At 42.6% G+C, this 20015-nt stretch overlaps 1 protein-coding gene across 3 annotated transcripts in view; it reads left to right on the top strand.

Moving 5' to 3' along the window:
* LOC133499641 (protein crumbs homolog 1-like) overlaps window positions 1–19760 on the top strand; it is a 40583-nt gene extending 20823 nt beyond the window's left edge. For all 3 annotated transcript variants that reach the window (XM_061817880.1, XM_061817879.1, XM_061817877.1), the window contains 7 exons: window positions 8420–9373; window positions 9639–10180; window positions 10481–10646; window positions 11495–12356; window positions 16970–17086; window positions 17577–17703; window positions 19190–19760. In XM_061817880.1, the coding sequence (XP_061673864.1) occupies window positions 8420–9373; window positions 9639–10180; window positions 10481–10646; window positions 11495–12356; window positions 16970–17086; window positions 17577–17703; window positions 19190–19411 (2990 nt within the window). In that variant the 3' untranslated portion in view covers window positions 19412–19760. The remainder of the gene's footprint in view (window positions 1–8419; window positions 9374–9638; window positions 10181–10480; window positions 10647–11494; window positions 12357–16969; window positions 17087–17576; window positions 17704–19189) is intronic.
* Window positions 19761–20015: the final 255 nt, after the last annotated feature.

The following is a 20015-nucleotide window of genomic DNA, read 5'->3' as shown; positions in this document are numbered from 1 at the left end:
TTGCCAGCCAATTACAGGGTATATGGAGACAAACAACAGTTGAACTCACAATCACACCTAGGGGCCATTTAGTCTCCAACTAACGGACGTTTTTGAAATGTGGAAGGAAACCGGAGTACCTGAAAAAAAAAAAAAAATCCACTCAGGCACAGGGAGAAAATGCAAACGCCCCACAGGTGCAGCCGGGATTTGAACCCCAGTTCTCAGAACTGTGAGAGCAATGATCTAACAGGTCGCTCCACCAACCACTTGCTTCCTGAACATTGGCCAGAAAGTTTACATGATCAAACATCTATCCATCCATTTTACAGGCAACCTATCCTCATAAGGGTCACAGGAGCCTATCCCAGTTAACTTCAGGCAAAAGGAAGACTACATGCTGAACTGGTCGCCAGTCAGTTGCAGGGAACATATTGACACCACCACTGAGCAGGAATCGATCTCATGCTGCCCCCACCAAAGTCAGATATGTGTACCACGACACCATCAGTGACTTCAAGATCAACCACTGAAAAGGAATACCTTGGAAAATATGCAAGTTTGTACCACGAGCTTTATTTTCTAAAATGCAGATGAACATTTAACAGTTCATCATTTCTACACAATAATTAGATAAAAAAAACAAATAAAAAGCTGTAATGTTGTCGTGTTGAAACCTTTGTACTTTAGGCAAATTTCATGCACTACAAGGAATGTCCCACCAGTAGTTGGTGCCACCCAAGTACAACATACATATTGAGAATGAAGAACAATAGATAGTCACCTATAGATAATAGATAGCGTTGGCCTCACAGTTTTGAGGACCAGCATTCAATCCTGGCCCCGCCTGTGTGGAGTTTGGATGCTCTCTCTTTGCTTGCATGGATTTTCTCTAGGCACACCTTCCTAGATCCCAAAAACATGCATTAATCGGAGACTCTAAATTCCCCCTAGGTGTGATTGTGAGTGCCACTGTTGTCTGTCTCAGTGTGCCCAGCAATTGACTGGCAACCATTTCAGGGTGTACTCTGGCTCCTGCCTGTTGACTGCTGGGATAGACTCCAGCACTCCCGTGACCCTTGTGAGGATAAGCGGGATAAGAAAATGGATGAATGGATAACAGTCATTGACATAACTTTCTTTCCTTTTAAGAACTCACAGTTGTGCAAAGTTGTGCAAGGATGCAGAGTCTTCTGGCATTTAGCCTATTAGAGCGATAGTCTAGTGCCACGACAATTGTGCAAAGGGTGTCAAGACTTCACAGATTGTATGCAGTTTAAATTGACAAGTTGTGCAACAGACTATCTTATACAATACCAATACTGATTGAAGGTCCGGGCCCAGGATTGTCACTGCGAATCCAGATTGAAAAGTAAGCATCTACCTATTCTGACCTTTACCAATTCTGGATTGTGTTCAGTGGCCATGAGTCTGGTGGTGTGCCATTTTGCCCCTCCCGCATGAAGAATATTAATGGTGAGAAGAAAGTCTTGGCTTTTTGTGGGATAACATTGGTAGTTAGCCACTTGCTCTCAAGTTCAGCAACCAAGTACTTTAGTAGTTGATTGTGACACCAATTTACCTTGAGCAAGGCTGGTCTAACAATGCACCAGGATGTATTTGATTGTGGTCAGGGCATCTGACTGGGGACAGAGGCAGAGTATAAAATACCACAGCTGAGCAAAAAAGGTTTAAAAAAAACAAAACAAAAAAAAAAAATGATGCTTTAATTATGGGCTCCCCTCCCATGATGAAAGCAAGTGGGGGAAAAAAAAAGGAAAAATACTTTTAGCTGGAAGTGTTATTTCAAATGTTCTTGTAAGGCTAAAATGACCATTTTCATACATTTACTTCAAAATGGCTTGTGCATAAATAGGCCCTTTGTCAGATGGGGTCAAGTTCAGCATCTATCGTGACTCATAAACAAGGCGATTGGTTTTGAAAAAATATGTTTGGTTTATGTTTCTAAATAAGCTTGGTCCAGTTGCTTAGTTCTGGGTTGAGCAGAAATGCCGCCTTTAATTGTTTTTCCCTCCCATGGCTTGAGTACAGTACATTGTAAAGAGGACAATGCCACAATTCATCGGGCTTAAATGAAAGTCATTCAAGGAGCATGCTTCCAGCCCATTTGTGATTAATTTAAGAGACTAAACTGGCCATAGGTCTGTACAGTTTATCCTCACTCGAGTCGTGTTTGTCCTGAAATCTATTCCAGATATTTTGAGGTGAGAGGAGGGGTACACCCTGAACTGGTTGCCAGCCAATCACAGACAATCATTCGTAGTCACATTCATACCTACAGGAAAGTCTTCAATCATCCTACCACGCATGTTTTTAGGATGTGGGAGGAAACCAGAGCACAAAGAGAAAACCCATTCAGGCATGGGCAGAACTTGCACACAAAGGCGAGGGAGGATCCCCAGAACTGTGAGCCAGAAGCGCTAACCAGTCGACCATCCTGCCACCCGTTGCAGAGCCAAATACGGTATATGCAAACTGTACTGGTTGTTGAGGTTTTTGGCTAATTCCTGTGACCCCAATACCCCGTACTAATCTCGCATCTGACAAAAAAATAAATTACATGAGACAAAATCAGCAAAACAGTGGAACAACTGGCTAGATCATTGGCCTCATAGTTCTGAGGACCGGGTTTCAAAAACCATGTGTGGAGTTTCCATGTTCTCCCCGTGCCTGAATGGGTTTTCTCTGGGCACGTTGGTTTCCACATCTCAAAAATGTCCATTAATTGGTGACTATAAATTACCCCAAGGTGTGATTGTGAGTGTGACTGTTGTTTGTCTCCATGTGCCGTGCAATTGGCTAACCACCAGTTCAGGGTCTACCCTGCCTCCTCCCCAATAATGGCTGAGGTGGGCTCCAGCACACCCACCACCCCTGTGAGAATAAGCAGCTCAGAAAAATGGATGCATGGAAAGACAAAATCATGCAACTAAAAGGGAAGCAAATTGCTAACAGCAAATCTGTTATTAGCAGGACACTTGGACCCAGCAAACAGAAGGGGATGCATATGGTTTACAGGAGGACAGCAGAAAACAACAAAGCCAATAAAAGGTCCCATATGTTCATGTTGGGTGTTAAACGAGGTCTACAAACCAATTGTTGGAGAGAAGAGGAGATTATGACAAAGCTGCTTAGAAGCCTATTTCAAATGTGATGAAAAACAAAAGGACGACATACATGTGAATGTGCCAGTCTGGGATTTGTTTTTTGTTTTTTGATTACATCTAATTGTTGATTTCTTGTGAATGTCACGCATGCATTTGTAAGAAAAATGAATAGAAAACCACATATGGAAGAAAAGATAATCCTATTATGTTCCATATGCGTGCATCATTGCTTAACTTCCCCAATGCGAGCGGTAGTCATCACATTAACTGGGCTTCCCCTCTCCATGCCAAGTCATCCAATAACCCCCTTTCCACTCACTTATTGGACTTCGGCTTTGGAAAGTGCAAGGTGCATTATCCATCTGAACTGTGAAAGGCACTGTCATCAGTTTTGTACCATTTGGCTGATTGTGGGCTGAGAGCTTTAAATATATTCTATTTGGAGATGTGTGGTGTACTTTGTGTTGTAAAATGTTCCCTTCTCTTTAAATGCCAAGTGTCATCCCTATAAACATTCTAAAATAGATATTGTAATGAAAAATACATATAACATTATTCACTTCAATGTCTATACGAAAAAATAAATGTGAATGGAGAGCGCGTCATCCAAAGTTGCAGAAGTGTCATTTTAAGACATCCAAGTGGTCGCCATATTGACTGCATCCTCTGTTCGTGACGTCACCCGGACATTCGCCAATGAAAACACGTGGTGCACCTTAACTATGGGAGACGAACACACCCCTGCTGACATGGAAGATCTTTTCGAAAAGAACACCACACAACCGAGTGAAGTTATAGGGGCAATATTACACTATTGTTTCGAGCCATATTCAGATGATATGTGATCACGGCCAAACCGCCTCCCGTCCGATCCAGTTCCGCAGCGGATATGAGCCATTGCGGCTCATTGCAACCAGCTGGTGTGGCTCATTTTCGGCGCCGTACTGGCTTATCACGGAGCCGAGCCGTGCTGCTTTAGGGGGTTGTTCACAGCCACCGCAGTACGCGATGAACAACACCGCCGAGCCGGGGCGCTTTACTGCGTTGTCGCCGAACGCAGCTGAGTGAAGCACAGTCAAGCCGTGCTGCTTGAGGAGGTTGTTCATAGATGCCGCAGTACGCGATGAACAACACAGTCGAGCTGGGGCGCTTTACTGTTGTCGTTGCACGCGGCTGAGTGCTGCATTGTGGCAGCGTTCTTCAGAGCCGCCGCCATCCGGGAGCCTGTGCGCTTCACTGACAAAGCGACGCAGCAGCTCGACGCTGTCTGATGTGCACATCGACACATTTCCTACGCAGATCTTTTATTACGTTATGAGAGACTGATTACGTGGTCTGCCCCAAACTATTATTTTTTTTAGTAGATGTATACACACCTACCTCTCGGAGCTCTTGTCCTCTGCACCTGTGCAATCCATTTTTCACTACGAACCAGGTCTCTTGCAAACTTATGAAAGGTAAATCCATCCTCCGAGTGTTCAAGCAATGTCCAGCAATGCAGTGAGCCAGCATTTTGGCTGACACGAAGTAAAACTAATAGAAACAAACGAGTCCACTTGAGGGCGGATCTGTCCTTTACATCACTTCCTGCTTCCTCTCAAAAACAAATCCCTTGAGAGGATTTTCATGGCTGGAGTTACAAAAAGCTGTATACGCCAAAAACACGTTTTGTAGTGAAAAAACACATGGGTCCATGTCGGCTGCTGTTTTTTTCAATAATAACATACTAAAAATCATGCATTTCCTGACAGTGGCACTTTAATTACCATTTATTATCATCCATCCATTTCCTATACTGCCTATCCTCGCTGGGGTGCTGGAGTTCATCCTAGCTGACTTTGGGTGAGAGGGTGGGGGGCGGGGTACACCCTTGACTGATCAGTTGCCAATTGCCGTTCACATATAGATGAATATCCATTCACACTTATGCTCAATCTTACACTCCTGTTTTAGAAATATGGGAGGAAACCTGAGTGCCTGGAAAAAACTCACACTGGAAGGGCCCAATTTATACTAAACTCATACTCATTTAGAGGCCGGGATTTGAACCCCGGTCCTCAGAACTGTGAAGCCAAAGCTCTACAGCTACTCCACCGTGCCATACAACCCTGACCACACAGGTACTCTGCCTGTAAAGGTTGTAATTCATCCATCCATTTTCTTTTGCCGCTTATCCTCACGAGAGTCGCGGGGAGTACTGGAGCCTATCCCAGTTGTGAACGGGCAGGAGGCGGGGTACATCGTGAACTGGTTGCCAATCGCACGGCACGTAGAGACAAACAGCCGCACTCACATTCCCACCTAATTTAGAGTGTCCAGTTAATGTTGCATGTTTTTGGAATGTGGGAGGAAAGTGGAGTGCCCGGAGAAAACCCACGCAGGCATGGGGAGAACATGCAAACTCCACACAGGCGGGGCCGGGATCGAACCTGGGTCCTCAGAACTGTGAGGCCAACGCTTTACCAGCTGATCCACTGTGCCGCCATGGTTGTAATTCTCATTTTTAAAATTTAGTTTTATTTAGTTCATGGAGATTCTGCACTTACATTAAACAATATCAAAAGATGTAAAGAAATACTTATACCAGAATAAGCAGAATGCCAATTCCCAACTATACTCGAGATCATAAAATATAACAAACAAAAACCAAAAATAAAAACTCCCAAATTGATTACGCAGCTAGTAATAGACTCATAAAATAAAAAACATTGCAAATTTTTCATACATAAAATTACCAAATATACAGTGGAAGGATATTGACAATTTAAAAAGGTAAAATGAAATATATCAAGTTCACAGTGGGAGAATGTTAACAGCCTTTCATGTTCAATTTAAAATACCAACCATAGTAATTTAGAGTTTCAGGGAATTTAAAATTACAGAAAATGTATTTGAATATTGTAGCAACAATAATAATTTACAGGAACATGATGATTTTCCATTTTTTTCAATAGTTAGAAGAGTTAGAATCACTCCAATGACCATTTATTTACGGAGAAAACAAGACAGCAGTGTATGCAGTCAATGACCGACAGGTTTGACTGTTTAAAATAATAAATATTTTTGTACTTCTCAGGAGAAGGCTGCATTAATTTGTGCAGGATGTTTGATAATGAGCTTGTTCCACTGTGATCATGGCCTTATATGAGAATGTGCAATGGCTGTTTTATGTTTGGGGATGCTACACTACCACCTGGATGAAGCGCTTGTTATTTTGTTCGTCATCACATGTGCTCGCTAAACAAAGTGCTGGCACACTGTGAATTATTTTTTAAAAATAATTCTGATATATCTGGGGGACACGGTGGCACAGCTGTAAAGCGTTGGCCTCACAGTTCTGAGGTCCAGGGTTAAATCCCAGCCCCGCCTGTGTGGAATTTGCATATTCTCCCCATGCCTGCGTGTATTTTCTCCAGGCACTCCGGTTTTCTCCCACATCCCAAACACATCCATTAATTGGAGACTCTAAAGTTCCCCTAGGTGTAATTGTGAGTGTGACTGTTGTCTGTCTCCATGTCCCCTGCAATTGGCTGCTGACCAGTTCAGGGTGTACCTTGCCTCCTGCACATTGACAGCCGGGATAGGTTCCAGCACTCTCATTTTCCTAGCCACTTAACCTCACAACAGTCGTGGGGAGTCCTGGAGCCTATCCCAGCTGTCAATAAGCAGGAGCTGGGGTACACCCTGAACTGGTTGCTTGCCAATCGCAGGGCACATGGAGACAAATAGCCGCACTCACATTTACACCTAGTGGAAGCAATTGAGAGTGTCCAATTAATGTTGCATGTTTTTGGGATGTGGGAGGAAACCAGAGTGCCCGGAGAAAACACATGCAGGCATGGGGAGAACATGCAAACTCCACACAGGTGGGGCCCTGATCGAACCCGGGACATCAGATCTGTGAAGCCAACGCTTTCTAGCTGCTCCACCATTCCGCAGCTGAGCCAAGTCCTGCAGTATTATGAATGATTAAAAAAATATATCGTGATATGTCTGCTAACATGGTCAGCCTTTCAAACTTTAACAAAGTATTTTGTGTGAGAAAATCACAATGGGTATACTTTTGTGTTTTCTTCTCCAAAACTTTAAGAGCTTTTTTAACGAGTGACCCAAGTGGCTTCGGGTTGCGTTTTCTTGCCTGAGACCCGCATGACAGAGTAGGAAAAATCTGAACATAATTCGTGATAAAAAAACAAAACAAAACAAAACAAAACACCATAGTTTTAGTGCGTGCCTCATTTGCTTTATATGGTTTTTGATACTGAGTGTATAATCTCAGGATGGATGGACGGATGGTTACATATAGCCGTAGGTCTGCAGTGCCTCCTGCAGGTCGATTTCAGAAGCACGTGCTCGTGTATGGCTCTCACCGGCTCGTGCAGGGATCAGGAATGCATTCCTCTTGTCAAATACAGACGGGAGCCAGCTGGAGACTGAAGGCTTATTACTCTGCTTGGGATGGGCTGGAGACTGGCAGGAGCACAGAGTGTGAGGGAGGGATGGAATGAGGGTGGGTGGGTGGGGTTGGGTGGGCAGGGCTGCCTTGTAATCACTTCTGTCTGCCTCCATGGAACATAGTGGAGGAGTAAAGACACTTATGCTGTTTTAAGCATAAGGAGTTAAAAGACAGAGAAGACGCACTTGTGGCACTTGTGCCATCCAAGAGAGAAAGTGCGTTGGCTGTTAACTCATTGGAACATGAGAAGAAGGAGGTTACTACTGCTGCTGCTCTGTTACTGCTGTGGGCAATGGCGGCTGACAGGTACAACATGGTACAGCACTTTTAATATCGGTAAAATAGCAATGAAGATATGTGCTTGTATTGGAGGACATACAATAAATAATAAAATAGCTTTAGCCTTCACTGGATTTTGAATGTTTTTTCTTTCTAGAGTTAGTAAAGCTGTGTGTTCCAACTTTGTCCGACCAGCATGTACCACAAGTACAACAATTGTATTTCAGTTAAAGTTAGCAAAGGCAAAGTTGCTGACCTTCCATCAAATTTAGAAATTTAAGGAAGCTGTAAACGTTATTTAAAATTAAACGTAATTACAAATCAAATGACAAAAGAATGTCCTACCACAAATTAAATCTGCTTATCAGGCTGCATGCTGGCAAGCTTGTCTCTGCATCTAATTAAGGAAGTCAGACCAACCAATTTGCAGAACAGTGGCCGATGCTGTTCGATCATAAACTTGGTCAATATGATTAGATTAATTGATGATAATTCCCATTGTGTTCATTATGAGAGAATGCGACGATGGATACTTGTTTTAGTATAAATGACTAAAATTTATGTTCTTTGCATGCAGGTATGCATTGTGAAGTGGATATCAATGAGTGTGATAGCAATCCTTGCCAGAATGGTGCCACGTGCGAAGACGCTGCCAACTCTTATATATGTCAGTGTCCTGCTCCACAACCTGAAACACAGCCCTTGGGTGGGCGGAACTGTGATATTGTCCTGGTTGGCTGCCACCAGCACCATTGTCAACATAATGGCGTCTGCATGCCTCTGCTGACAGCGTATGGTGAACATAGCTACACGTGCCTCTGTGGGCCAGGCTGGATGGGAGAACTTTGCAACACCTCTACCACCTTTTCCTTCAACTCTGAGGGCTACGTCCATATGCAGCTTCCTGTTTCTAAAAATGGAGCAAGCCAAAGTACTGATGACCACAACTATGGACTCCATATGCAGCTGAGATTCAGGAGCACTTTGCCTGACATGTTGTTGTACCATCGTGGCACCATGGAACACTTCACCTCCTTGGCATTAGTTCGGGGTTCTCTCCAGGCCAAGTTAAAATCTGGGAGGTTACTACGGGTCATTTATCCAGGTCCAGTCAATGATGGCGAATGGTACCAAGCCACTGTGACCATGGATGAGAGATTGATTATGGTTGTAGAAGGACCTGGCTGTGAGGATGGATGTCACGTGGAAAATAAAGTGTACAACCATCTGATCTTTTTCCAGTCAAACTCTTTTCAACAGCTGTATGTAGGAGGAGCACCGAAGGAATATTTGACACTCACATCAAGTGGGAGGAGTTTTATTGGCTGCATGGAAGACCTTAGAGTTGACTATAAATTGCTCCTTCCTCAAGACCTCATGAGAGAAGAGAACATGGCCTTGGAATTGGGATGTGTCAAAGAGGATTTGTGCCAAGATGATCCTTGCAGACAATTGGGGTTTTGCGTGGACATGTGGGTTGTGGCCAAATGTCATTGCCACCGGCCATACTTTGGAGAAACGTGTGACAGAGGTGAGATTTCTGAGAATTGTTTTATCATATTGCTTTTTAAACTCTATGAATTTGCATAAAATATCTTTTGGCGTAGCCGTGGTAATGCGACTTAAGACAGTTCAGTTTCTACTTCATTCCTAAAAAAAAGATAAACTACAGCTTTGCTCATTCCTAACAGCACATATAAAATACAGTAAGCCAAGACACTACGTCATTCAAGAACTGGATGTACATGATACTGTATAATAAATTATAGATTAATAGAGCTATATTGTGTTTGCAGAATACCCATCCTGGACCTTTGGTCATGAAAACACAACAAGCTATGCTGTCTTCAACATCACAGAAACCCATGGAGAAAATTTCACCATCTCCTTTATCATGCGGTCTCTTAAAAAAAATGGGCTTCTTCTGGAGTTTCGCCGGGAGGAAAAGTCGTACCTGACAATCTACCTGAAGGAATCTGCAGTTGCCATCTATAGCCCTTACACCACACTCTTGTCAGAGGCAAAGTTTGTCACTGATGGCAAAAATAATTTGGTGATGATTAAAGTAAACTCCGGCCATGTGTTCTTCCCAATAGCTAGGAACCATCGCACCTTAGGGAATGTAAGCATAGAAGCGGGTGATGTTGTTTATGTTGGAGGACTTCCCATCAGTGAAAATCGGAATAGCTGGGGTGGAAAATTCAAAGGCTGCCTACAAGACATTCGATTGGATGACAAACAGTTGTCTATTTTGGGCCATAAGGAAGAGGTGGAGAGTTATCAGGCAACTGCAGAGAAGAATGTTCTACCAGGATGTCAAAGTGACAATACATGCAGGGTATGGTTTAAAAATTACACCATGATCTTTACAAAACAGTTTTAAACCAAAACTTCCAGTTTTCGTGGTGTTTCTATTTCTGGTGTTGGGAAAATGTGTTGCAATGTTTTCATGTAGTCTGACAGTTGAGCTGTCCTGTGCTCTATCTACCAAACACATTGATCTGGCTGTGAATCCCTTTGATCTGTGTGTTACCTCCTAATCTTCTCTGGAGCTCTATCGGAACCTCTTCAGTAATCTTGGGTTAGAGATTTTACAAGTGAGTATCTAATCCTTGCACCTGTGTTTGTCTGTACACAGAATGAGCCCTGTGTCAACGGCGGAGTGTGTCAAATCACCTGGAATGATTTCAAGTGTGATTGTTCCATTAACTTCTCCGGACGATTGTGCGAGAAACATTTGTGGTGTGTGGAAAACCCATGCTTTGAAGGAGGGCAATGTGTCGACCTATTTGACGGTTATGAGTGTGAGTAATCTACCGTCATCAGCTTTAACATAGACGTTGGACCCTATTTTTATGAACATCATAAGTCCGGCACGGTGGGCAGCACAGCTATATGGCAGAGGCTGGTTTGACCAGTGTTTCTAATTTTGTGCTCGAGCAGAGCCCACTTGGGCTGCACCATTAAGGATGTGTTTCAGGTGACTTAGGTCAGGGCCAATCTAAGCGCCTCCTCTCAACTCATTTTGATGTGGTGCAAATGATAATCTTGATGAAGACATCTCTGTGCAGGTCTCTCTATTTTGTGCAATTGTTTTGATGTGATCTGAGAAAGCATACAGTTAATTTTGATTGTGTTTCTGTCACAAAACTTACATTCCGCCATGTGCATGTCCAAGTACATTGCCCGTGCGTGCTGCACTGGAACACCCAGCTCGACACCGACTGGTCTGCCAAATTGGCAACATACAAATCAGAACGCTGCCTTTGTGCATCACTCAGATGAACTGTCTATGAAAACAGAGCCCAGAAGTCACCTGAGTACAAATTTGAGAAGTTTTGTGTTAACATTCAATTGTTAGCACAACCTACCAACCAGATGTCATTTATATGCAAGGAAGAAATTCAAGGTGAGTTTCTTTCTCCTCTCAGGTGAAAGACAGTCTGTGATGTCAAGATTGACAATGCAATTGGTGTAGATATGAAAAATAATTGCTGGCCGTAGTACCAGAATACATTAGGAAATAACTTTGCCATAAAGGACAAAAACAGAATACTGTACTGGACCATATATAAATTGGTTAATCTCTCACTCAAACTAGAAAGTGAATTATTTCAAAGCATCTAAAACTCATTATCTTTGCCCCCCACAGGTTTGACTGAAGCCATTTTCAAGGATAACGCTGTCGAGTATTTTGCAAACAGTTCCCTGGTGAGCCCAGTAACAAACATCACGATGGACATTAGAACACGGGACGACAGCGGTATCTTGTTGAGGGCCGAGACCCGAACTGAGCTATTCTGTCTGGGTCTCCTTAATTCCACACTTCTGGTCAAAATGGACACTGGAATGAGTGCAGAGCTGCTAGCTTTTAAGAGTGACAAGGCCATCGCAGATGGGGGATGGCATCGCATCCTTTTGACCATGATCAACCCTTCACAGTCAGTGTCCCGATGGCATCTCACTGTAGATGGGCAGACAGCGGGTTGCAGCCTTGGAGTTGGTGGCAACCTTAACTTCCTCAATGATACCAAAATACGACTGGCGGAGAAATATGCTGGATGTTTGGGGGAAGTGAGAGTCGGTGGAATCTACCTACCAATTTTTAATGTACCAGAGGCACCTCAGCTAAGCTATTTCTCCAGACTGGGTGGACAGGAACCAAATTTAGGATGCAAGGGTGCCCCAGTTTGTGACTCTCAGCCATGTTTCAATGAGGGTGTGTGCCAAGACCATTTCAACGAGTTTAACTGCAGCTGCAACCCAGGGTGGGAGGGAGAACTATGTGAGTCTGAAATAAATGAGTGCTCTTCTGGACCTTGTGTCTATGGGGCATGTAAAGACCTTCTAGCAGACTACCAGTGTGACTGTGAGCCTGGATATGTAGGGAGAAACTGTCAGGAAGAAGTCGATAACTGTTTGGAGTTTAGCTGCTTAAATGACGGTACCTGTATGGAAACAGAGGTAACTCATACTTGTGTATGTCCTCCTGGATTCGTGGGCAAACGCTGCCAGTAAGTTTTTCATCTTTCATCTTTTTTTGACACATACATTTTGACCATGTTAGACTTTAATAGCATATGAGATTTTACAACCTTTTTTTGTAATATTTAAGTAGACCAGTAACTTGCGCCTGATTAGTCAGCCTTTTATGATTTTGGACTTCATTTCTCATTATCAGCCTTATCTTAAAGGGCTTATTTTGGTTAATAATTAATTACTGTTACTAAGTGACCTCGGCTACTGAGATAATAGAGTTTTAACCCCCATAAAATTACCCAGAACACGCAAAGTTGTTGGAAACAAATTCTTCTTTTCCTTTCGGCTTGTCCCGTTAGGGGTCTCCACAGCGTGTCATATTTTTACATCCTAGCCTATCTCCTGCATCTTCGTCTCTAACCCCAACTGCCCTCATGTCTTCCCTCACCACATCCATAAACCTTCTCTTTGGTCTTCCTCTCACTCTTTTGCCTGGCAGCTCCATCCTCAGCACCCTTCCACCAACTCATACTCACTCACTCATACTCACTTATACTCACTCTCTCGCCTTTGAACATGTCCAAACCGTCGAAGTCTGCTCTCTCGAATCTTGTATCCAAAACATCCAACATTGGCTGTCCCTCTAATGAGGTCATTTCTAATCCTATCCAACCTGCTCACTCCGAGCGAAAACCTCAACATCTTCATTTCTGCTACCTCCAGTTCTGCTTCCTGTTTTTTCTTCAGTGCCACCGTCTCTAATCCGTACATCATGGCCGGCCTCACCACTGTTTTGTAAACTTTGCCCTTCGTCCTAGCGGAGACTCTTCTGTCACATAACACACCAGACACCTTCCGCCAGCTGTTCCAACCTGCTTGGACCCGCTTCTTCACTTCCTTACCACACTCACCATTGCTCTGGATTGTTGACCCTAAATATTTGAAGTCCTCCACCCTCGCTATCTCTTCCTCCCTGTAGCCTCACTCTTCCCCATCAACCTTTCTCATTCACGCACATATATTCGGTTTTACTTCGGCTAATCTTCATTCCTCTCCTTTCAAGTGCATGTCTCCATCTTTCTAATTGTTCCTCTGCATGCTCGCTGCTTTCACTGCATATCACAATATCATCTGCGAACATCATGGTCCAAGGGGATTCCAGTCTAACCCCATGTGTCATCCTATCCATTACCACTGCAAACAGGGAGGGGTGCAGAGCTGATCCCTGATGCAGTCCCACCTCCACCTTAAATTCTTCTGTCTCACCTAAGGCACACCTCACAGCTGTTCTGCTGCCCTCATACATGTCCTGTACTATTCTAACATATTTCTCCGCCACACCAGACTTGCGCATGCAGTACCACAGTTCCTATCTTGGTACTCTCTCATAGGCTTTCTCTCATTCCACAAAGACAATGTAGCTCCTTCCGACCTTCTCTGTACTTTTCCACTAGCATTCTCAAGGCAAATAGTGCATCTGTGGTACTCTTTCTAGGCATGAAACCATACTGTTGCTCGCAGATACTTACTTCTGTCCTGAGTCTAGCCTCCACGACTCTTTCCCATAACTTCATTGTGTGGCTCATCAACTTTATTCCTCTATAATTCCCACAGCTCTGAACATCGCCTTTGTTCTTAAAAATGGGAACTAGACACTTTTCCTCCATTCTTCAGGCATCTTTTCGCCCACTAGTATTCTGTTGAATAAGTTCGTCAAAAACTCAACAGCCATCTCTCCAAATTGCTTCCATACCTCCACCGGTATGTCATCAGGACCAACTGCCTTTCTATTTTTCATCCTTTGTAGTGCCTTTCTCACTTCCCCCTGACTAATCAGTGCCACTTCCTGGTCCTTCACACTTGCCTCTTCAACTCTTCCTTCTCTCTCATTTTTTTCATTCATCAACTTCTCAAAGTATTCTTTCCATCTATTTAGCACACTACTGGCACCATCAATCACCCTTACCTGCTGCACATCCTTCCCTCCTCTATCCCTTTGTCTGGCCAACATGTAGAGATCCTTTTCTCCTTCTTTTGTGTCCAACCTAGTGTACATGTCTTCATATGCCTCTTATTTAGCCTTTGCCACCTCTACGTTTGCCCTACGTCGCATCTCAATGAACTCCTTTCGCCTCTCCCCAGTCATCTCAGTGTCCCACTTCTTCTTCGCTGTCTTTCCTCGTATGACTCCCTGTATTTTGGGTTCCACCACCAACTCTCCTTCTCCCCTTTCCTACCAGAAGACACTCTCCTGCCAGTCTCTCTGATTACCTTAGCTGTTGTAGTCCAGTCTTCCGGGAGCTTCTGCTGTCCATCGAGAGCCTGTCTCACCTCTTTCCGAAAGACCGCAGAACGTTCTTCCTTTGTCACGTTCCACCACATGGTTCTCTGCTCTACCTTTGTCTTCTTAATCTTCCTACCCACCCACCAAAGTCATCCTACACACCACCATCCTAAGATGTCGAGGTACACTCTCCCCTACCACTACTTTACAGTCAGTAATCTCTTTAAGATTACATTGTCTGCATAAAATATAATCCACCTGCGCACTTCTACCTCCGCTCTTGTAGGTCACTATATAGTCCTCCCTCTTCTGGAAATAAGTGTTCACTACAGCCATCTCCATCTGTTTTGCAAAGTCCACCACCATCTGTCCCTCAAAGTTCCTTTCCTGGATGCCGTACTTACCCATCACTTCTTCATCACCCCTGTTTCCTTTACCAATATGTCCATTACAATCTGCACCAATCACAACTCTCTCGATGTCTGGGATGCTCAGAACTACTTCATCGAGTTCCTTCCAAAATTTCTCTTTCAACTCTAGGTCACATCCTACCTATGGGGCATAGCCGCAAACCACATTACACAACACCATCAATTTCAAATTTTAGTCTCATTACTCGATCTGATACTCTTTTCACCTCCAAGACATTCTTAGCCAGCTCTTCCTTTAAAATAACCCCTACTCCATTTCTCTTCCCATCTACTCCATGGTAGAATAATTTAAACCCTGCTCCTAAACTTCTAGCCTTACTACCTTTCCACCTGCTCTCTTGGATGCACAGTATATCAACCTTTCTCCTAATCATCATGTCAACCAACTCCTGAGCTTTTCCTGTCAGAGTTCCAACATTCAAACATTCAACAACAACATCAACATCAACATTCAAGTCCCTACACTCAGTTCTAGGCTCTGTGCATTCCTCTTTTTCTTCTGATGACGGATCTGGTTTCCTCCTCTTCTTTGTCTTGTTGGAAACAAATGTTTATCATAATATTGCTTGTTAATTTTTCCGTGGAACGAGCAGTTTTTCTCTGTTTCAACTCATCTTCTTGCATGTCCAGTTGTCTTTTACCAAATAATGTCTGAGGGTTCTAGATACTGTAAAGATTGTTAAACATAAAATATGGGCAGACTAAAAAATATATACCCACATTTAAAGGAGTGTTTAATCAAACATCTTAAATACAATGGAAGCTTTAAGATCGAGTACAATCTTCTGAGGTGTTGGTTGAGTGGTGATTTGTATTATAGAAAAAGGAAATTCAATTCCGTTCCAGGGTTAGAATACCACCATCTAAAATTACCTGAAGATTTTAAGATTCTTCATTGTCATACAATGTAAAAACAAAGTTAACTAGTGTTAACAAGGAGACAGAAAAGCAACACAATGAGTACTTACTCATATTTTTTGTGCAGAACAAACACTGTGATAACACCCTGTCTGAAGATCTCAGACAAAGACATTCAATATCCTTTTTAAAATCTTTTTTAAATAGTCACTTTTACTATTTGGCTTTTCATAACTGCACAACGCCCCCCCGCCCACCCGCCAAAAATAAATTGTTTTTATTGTCTAGCACTTTGTAACTGGTTTTTGAAAAGTACAATTAAGGATATTGGAAACATAGACGAAGGGAAACTATAACCAACTCCACAGAAATGCAGTTCACTTTCAAGTGTTCTTTAGGTCTTATTTATTATTATTATTATTATTATTATTATTATTAATCTATTGTTGACTTAGCCTGATTTAGGACACCAAACCAACTAAGCACTGCATTATTTAATTGCAGAGAATTGTGCTGATGTTGGGTGCATGTGAGCTGGTGTGTAAATCATTCATGTAAAAAACAGTTACCTATGTATTATCGTCTTAGTTCTTTATTTAGCCATATCATGCAGAGCCATCAGCAGAGAGATGTCTTTTCCACTTTGCCATGCAACCACTACACAAGAATTTGAAGTTTGAGTCCTTCTTTATTTCTGTCTCTTTAGACATCATTGCTACCACTGTCTGTGGTGGTACACACACACACACACACAACACACACACACACACACACACACCACACACACACAAAAAGCTGTCAAGTATTTTTTCTGAAAAACATGGTCAGTTTTCAAATTTGAAGATATGTGCACTCTGATAACTCATACATGTTAACAAAACCAATCCAGGTCACCTTTACACAATAGCAACCATCAACTTTGTTATTACTATCAATGCCATTCTATTGTCATAGCTATTCTCCTCATTTATTTTAAATACTGCATGCATAAGTTCATCACTAATGAAGTAGCAAGCATAAAGTCACCGACCGGTATGTGGCACTGACATTTGTGCTCTATTTTTGTGTCCAACAGGCGGCGATTCCCTCCAGCAGCATGTGATGCCAAAACAGAGTGTCTTCATGGAGGAATTTGCATAGGGTGGGACACTGGTGGAAACTGCACCTGCAAGCCAGGGTACACTGGTGGCAGGTGAGAACCGCACGCAGGTTCCACACCATGCGGCTATTTACTTGATTTGTCTGAACTGGCCATCTTGTTGAATGTCACCTGTGTAATCATAGTTGCACTGCAGACCACATTAGATTTTACAGAATAAGGATTCCAAGAAAGTATTTCATCTTAATCAGCAAACATTTTGGGGCACAAAATCAGATTATTGACATAAATATAGAAATGATTCAGAATGTTTTAGGTGTGTTATCTGACATTCAGTATCCTGTTTTGGAGAAACACCATTGTGTAACATTATTGATCAGGGGATTTCTAAGGAAGTCAAATTTATATGTCCAAGGTTGAAATTCAAAATTTTCAATAATTTCCGCACAAAAAAAACTCACAAACCATGTTGAGATCAGCTTAAACTGTCTCATCTTGTCAGTTGAGTAGACCGTTTGTAAGAGCTGTTGGTGAAGGTGTTTGTCACTTCGTGTTGTATAAAAGCCCTGCTGATGTCTTTCAGGTGTGAGACAGAAATAGACGAATGTGAGTCCAGCCCTTGTCTCAACGGTGCCACCTGTCTAGACAGACTCAACCACTTTCAGTGTGTATGTGTGCCAGGCTACCATGGCACACTGTGCGAAAGCAATGTAAGTGGTGATGGAATCTTGATACTTACTTCGTGCCTGTGTGGGTTTTTTCCAGGCACTCTGGTTTCCTCTCACATCTCAAAAAACATGCAACATCAATTGGACGCTCTAAATTCCCTCTAGGTCTGATTGTGAGTGCGGCTGTTTGTCTGTACGTGCCCTGCGATTGCATGGCAACCAGTTCAGGGTGTACCCTGCCTCCTGGCCATTGACAGCAGGGATAGGCTCAAGCACTCCCCACGACCCTCGTGAGGATAAGTGGCAAAGAAAATGGATCAATGGATATATATATATACAGTGAAGAAAATCAGTATTTGAACACCCTGCTATATTGCAGGTCTGAAATTTTTATCGTAGGTGTATGTCCACTGTGACAGAGATCATCTAAAAAGAAAAATCCAGGAATCAGCTTTTTGGTCTAGGCCATGTTACAAGTTTGAGTCATACTGATTTTATGGGGTGGACATGGGGTCTTTATGCAGCTAACGACCTCACACAGGTGCATCTGATTCAGGATAATCCATGGAGTGGAGGTGGGCTTTTAAAGGCGGACTAACAGGTCTTTGATGGTCAGAATTCAATGTGATAGACAGGTGTTCAAATACTTATTTGCAGCTGTATCGCACAAATAAATCATTAAAAAAATCATACATTGTGATTTCTGGATTTTTTTTTTTAGAAGATCTCTCTCACAGTGGACATCCACCTACGATGAAAATTTCAGTCGTGCAATATAGCAGGGTGTTCAAATATTTGTTTTTGTCATGGGGAGTGCTGGAGCCTATCCCAGCTGTCAACAGGCAGGAGGCGGAGTAAACGCTGAACTGGTTTCCAGCCAATCGCAGGGCACATAGAGACAAACAGCCACGCTCACAATCACACTTAGAGGCAATTTAGAGTGTCCAAATAATGTTGCATGTTTTTGGGATGTGGGAGGAAACTGGAGTGCCAGGAGAAGACCGACGTAGGCACGGGGAGAACATGCAAACTCTACACAGGCGGAGCTGGGATTGAAACCGGGTCCTCAGAATTGTGAGCCCCGGAGGCAGGGTATTGATATTCTTTCAGGTCGTCATTTTTATTCCAGGTTTAAAAAAAAAAACAACTATCATATTTTTCCCAATATTGTGCAGTTCTAGTCCTGGCCCATTTTCAGGTATGTATGGTTCTGTAACTATACAAATGATTTTAAAGTGATGCAGCTCCTTTATTTGTACACGTTATATATTGTGTAAATGCTAGTTTAAAACTAGAACCAAAACTTTGTGGTCTTATTCTCTCTGCTCAAATTAAACACCTCTATGATCAGTTTCCCTGTTAAAATTCTTCAGCACAGTCACCCTCATTTATTATATAGTTGCAATTCCTAAAACGTACCGGAAGAAGGAATCACAACACTGCAATACTGTGTGATATCCCACAAGTGTTATGCATCATTAAAAATTGAGAGGGGTTTAATCATAGTTCCTCTCTCATCCTCTTGCAGAAAAAGGAGCTAAAAGAGCGGATCCCTTGGCTAGTGGTGACCATCCCCCTCACCACATTATGTGTATTACTAGCCATCTTAGTCATCTTTTTCCTCATCATGACGGCCCGGAAGAAACGCCAGTCCGAGGGCACCTACAGCCCCAGCTCACAGGAGGTGGCTGGAGCCAGGTTGGAGATGGGCAGTGTCCTAAAAATGCCCCCTGAGGAGAGGCTAATCTGAGACCTGCAGCCTCAAGTAGAGAGCAGGATTTCTTTGTTCTGAAGGACAATGTTGTGGCCCGCTGCCACAACGGTCGAATGTCAGACGGATCGACAGTATTGCCGGAATGACTGATGCTCCCCTTTGGGAAAACTACTAACATTGAAGCTTCAGAGTGGAAAAAAAAAAAGTGGAAAAAAAAAATCCAATCAAAAGACAGGACATGGCAAAGATGAACTTTCAAAGATGTGAAAAGTCATGGGGACAAGATTTAGCCTCAAATTTAGAACTCCATTATTTAATCAGCTGAAGAAATCACATTTTTATTTATATTTATTTTCAAGAATTCCCAGTTGTCAAAGATATCTTGTGGACGTGTCCATGTGGTTCAAAACATGTGTCCTGACTAATCTAATCACAAGTGGACAGCTATAGTTCGTTATTTATTAGACAATATCTCCAAAAATCCAATCAATCATGCACTCTTGGTTTATGACACTATATATATATATATAAAATAAACATTTCCATTATATTTATATATATTATAAACATTTCCATTTTATATATATATATATATATATATATATATATATAATAAACATTTCCATTTTATATATATATA

Source organism: Syngnathoides biaculeatus, chromosome 4 (genome assembly GCF_019802595.1).
Source record: "Syngnathoides biaculeatus isolate LvHL_M chromosome 4, ASM1980259v1, whole genome shotgun sequence".
Taxonomy (NCBI): domain Eukaryota; kingdom Metazoa; phylum Chordata; class Actinopteri; order Syngnathiformes; family Syngnathidae; genus Syngnathoides; species Syngnathoides biaculeatus.
Note: the sequence above shows the minus strand (reverse complement) of the source record. Positions and strands in the feature narration are given on the sequence as shown.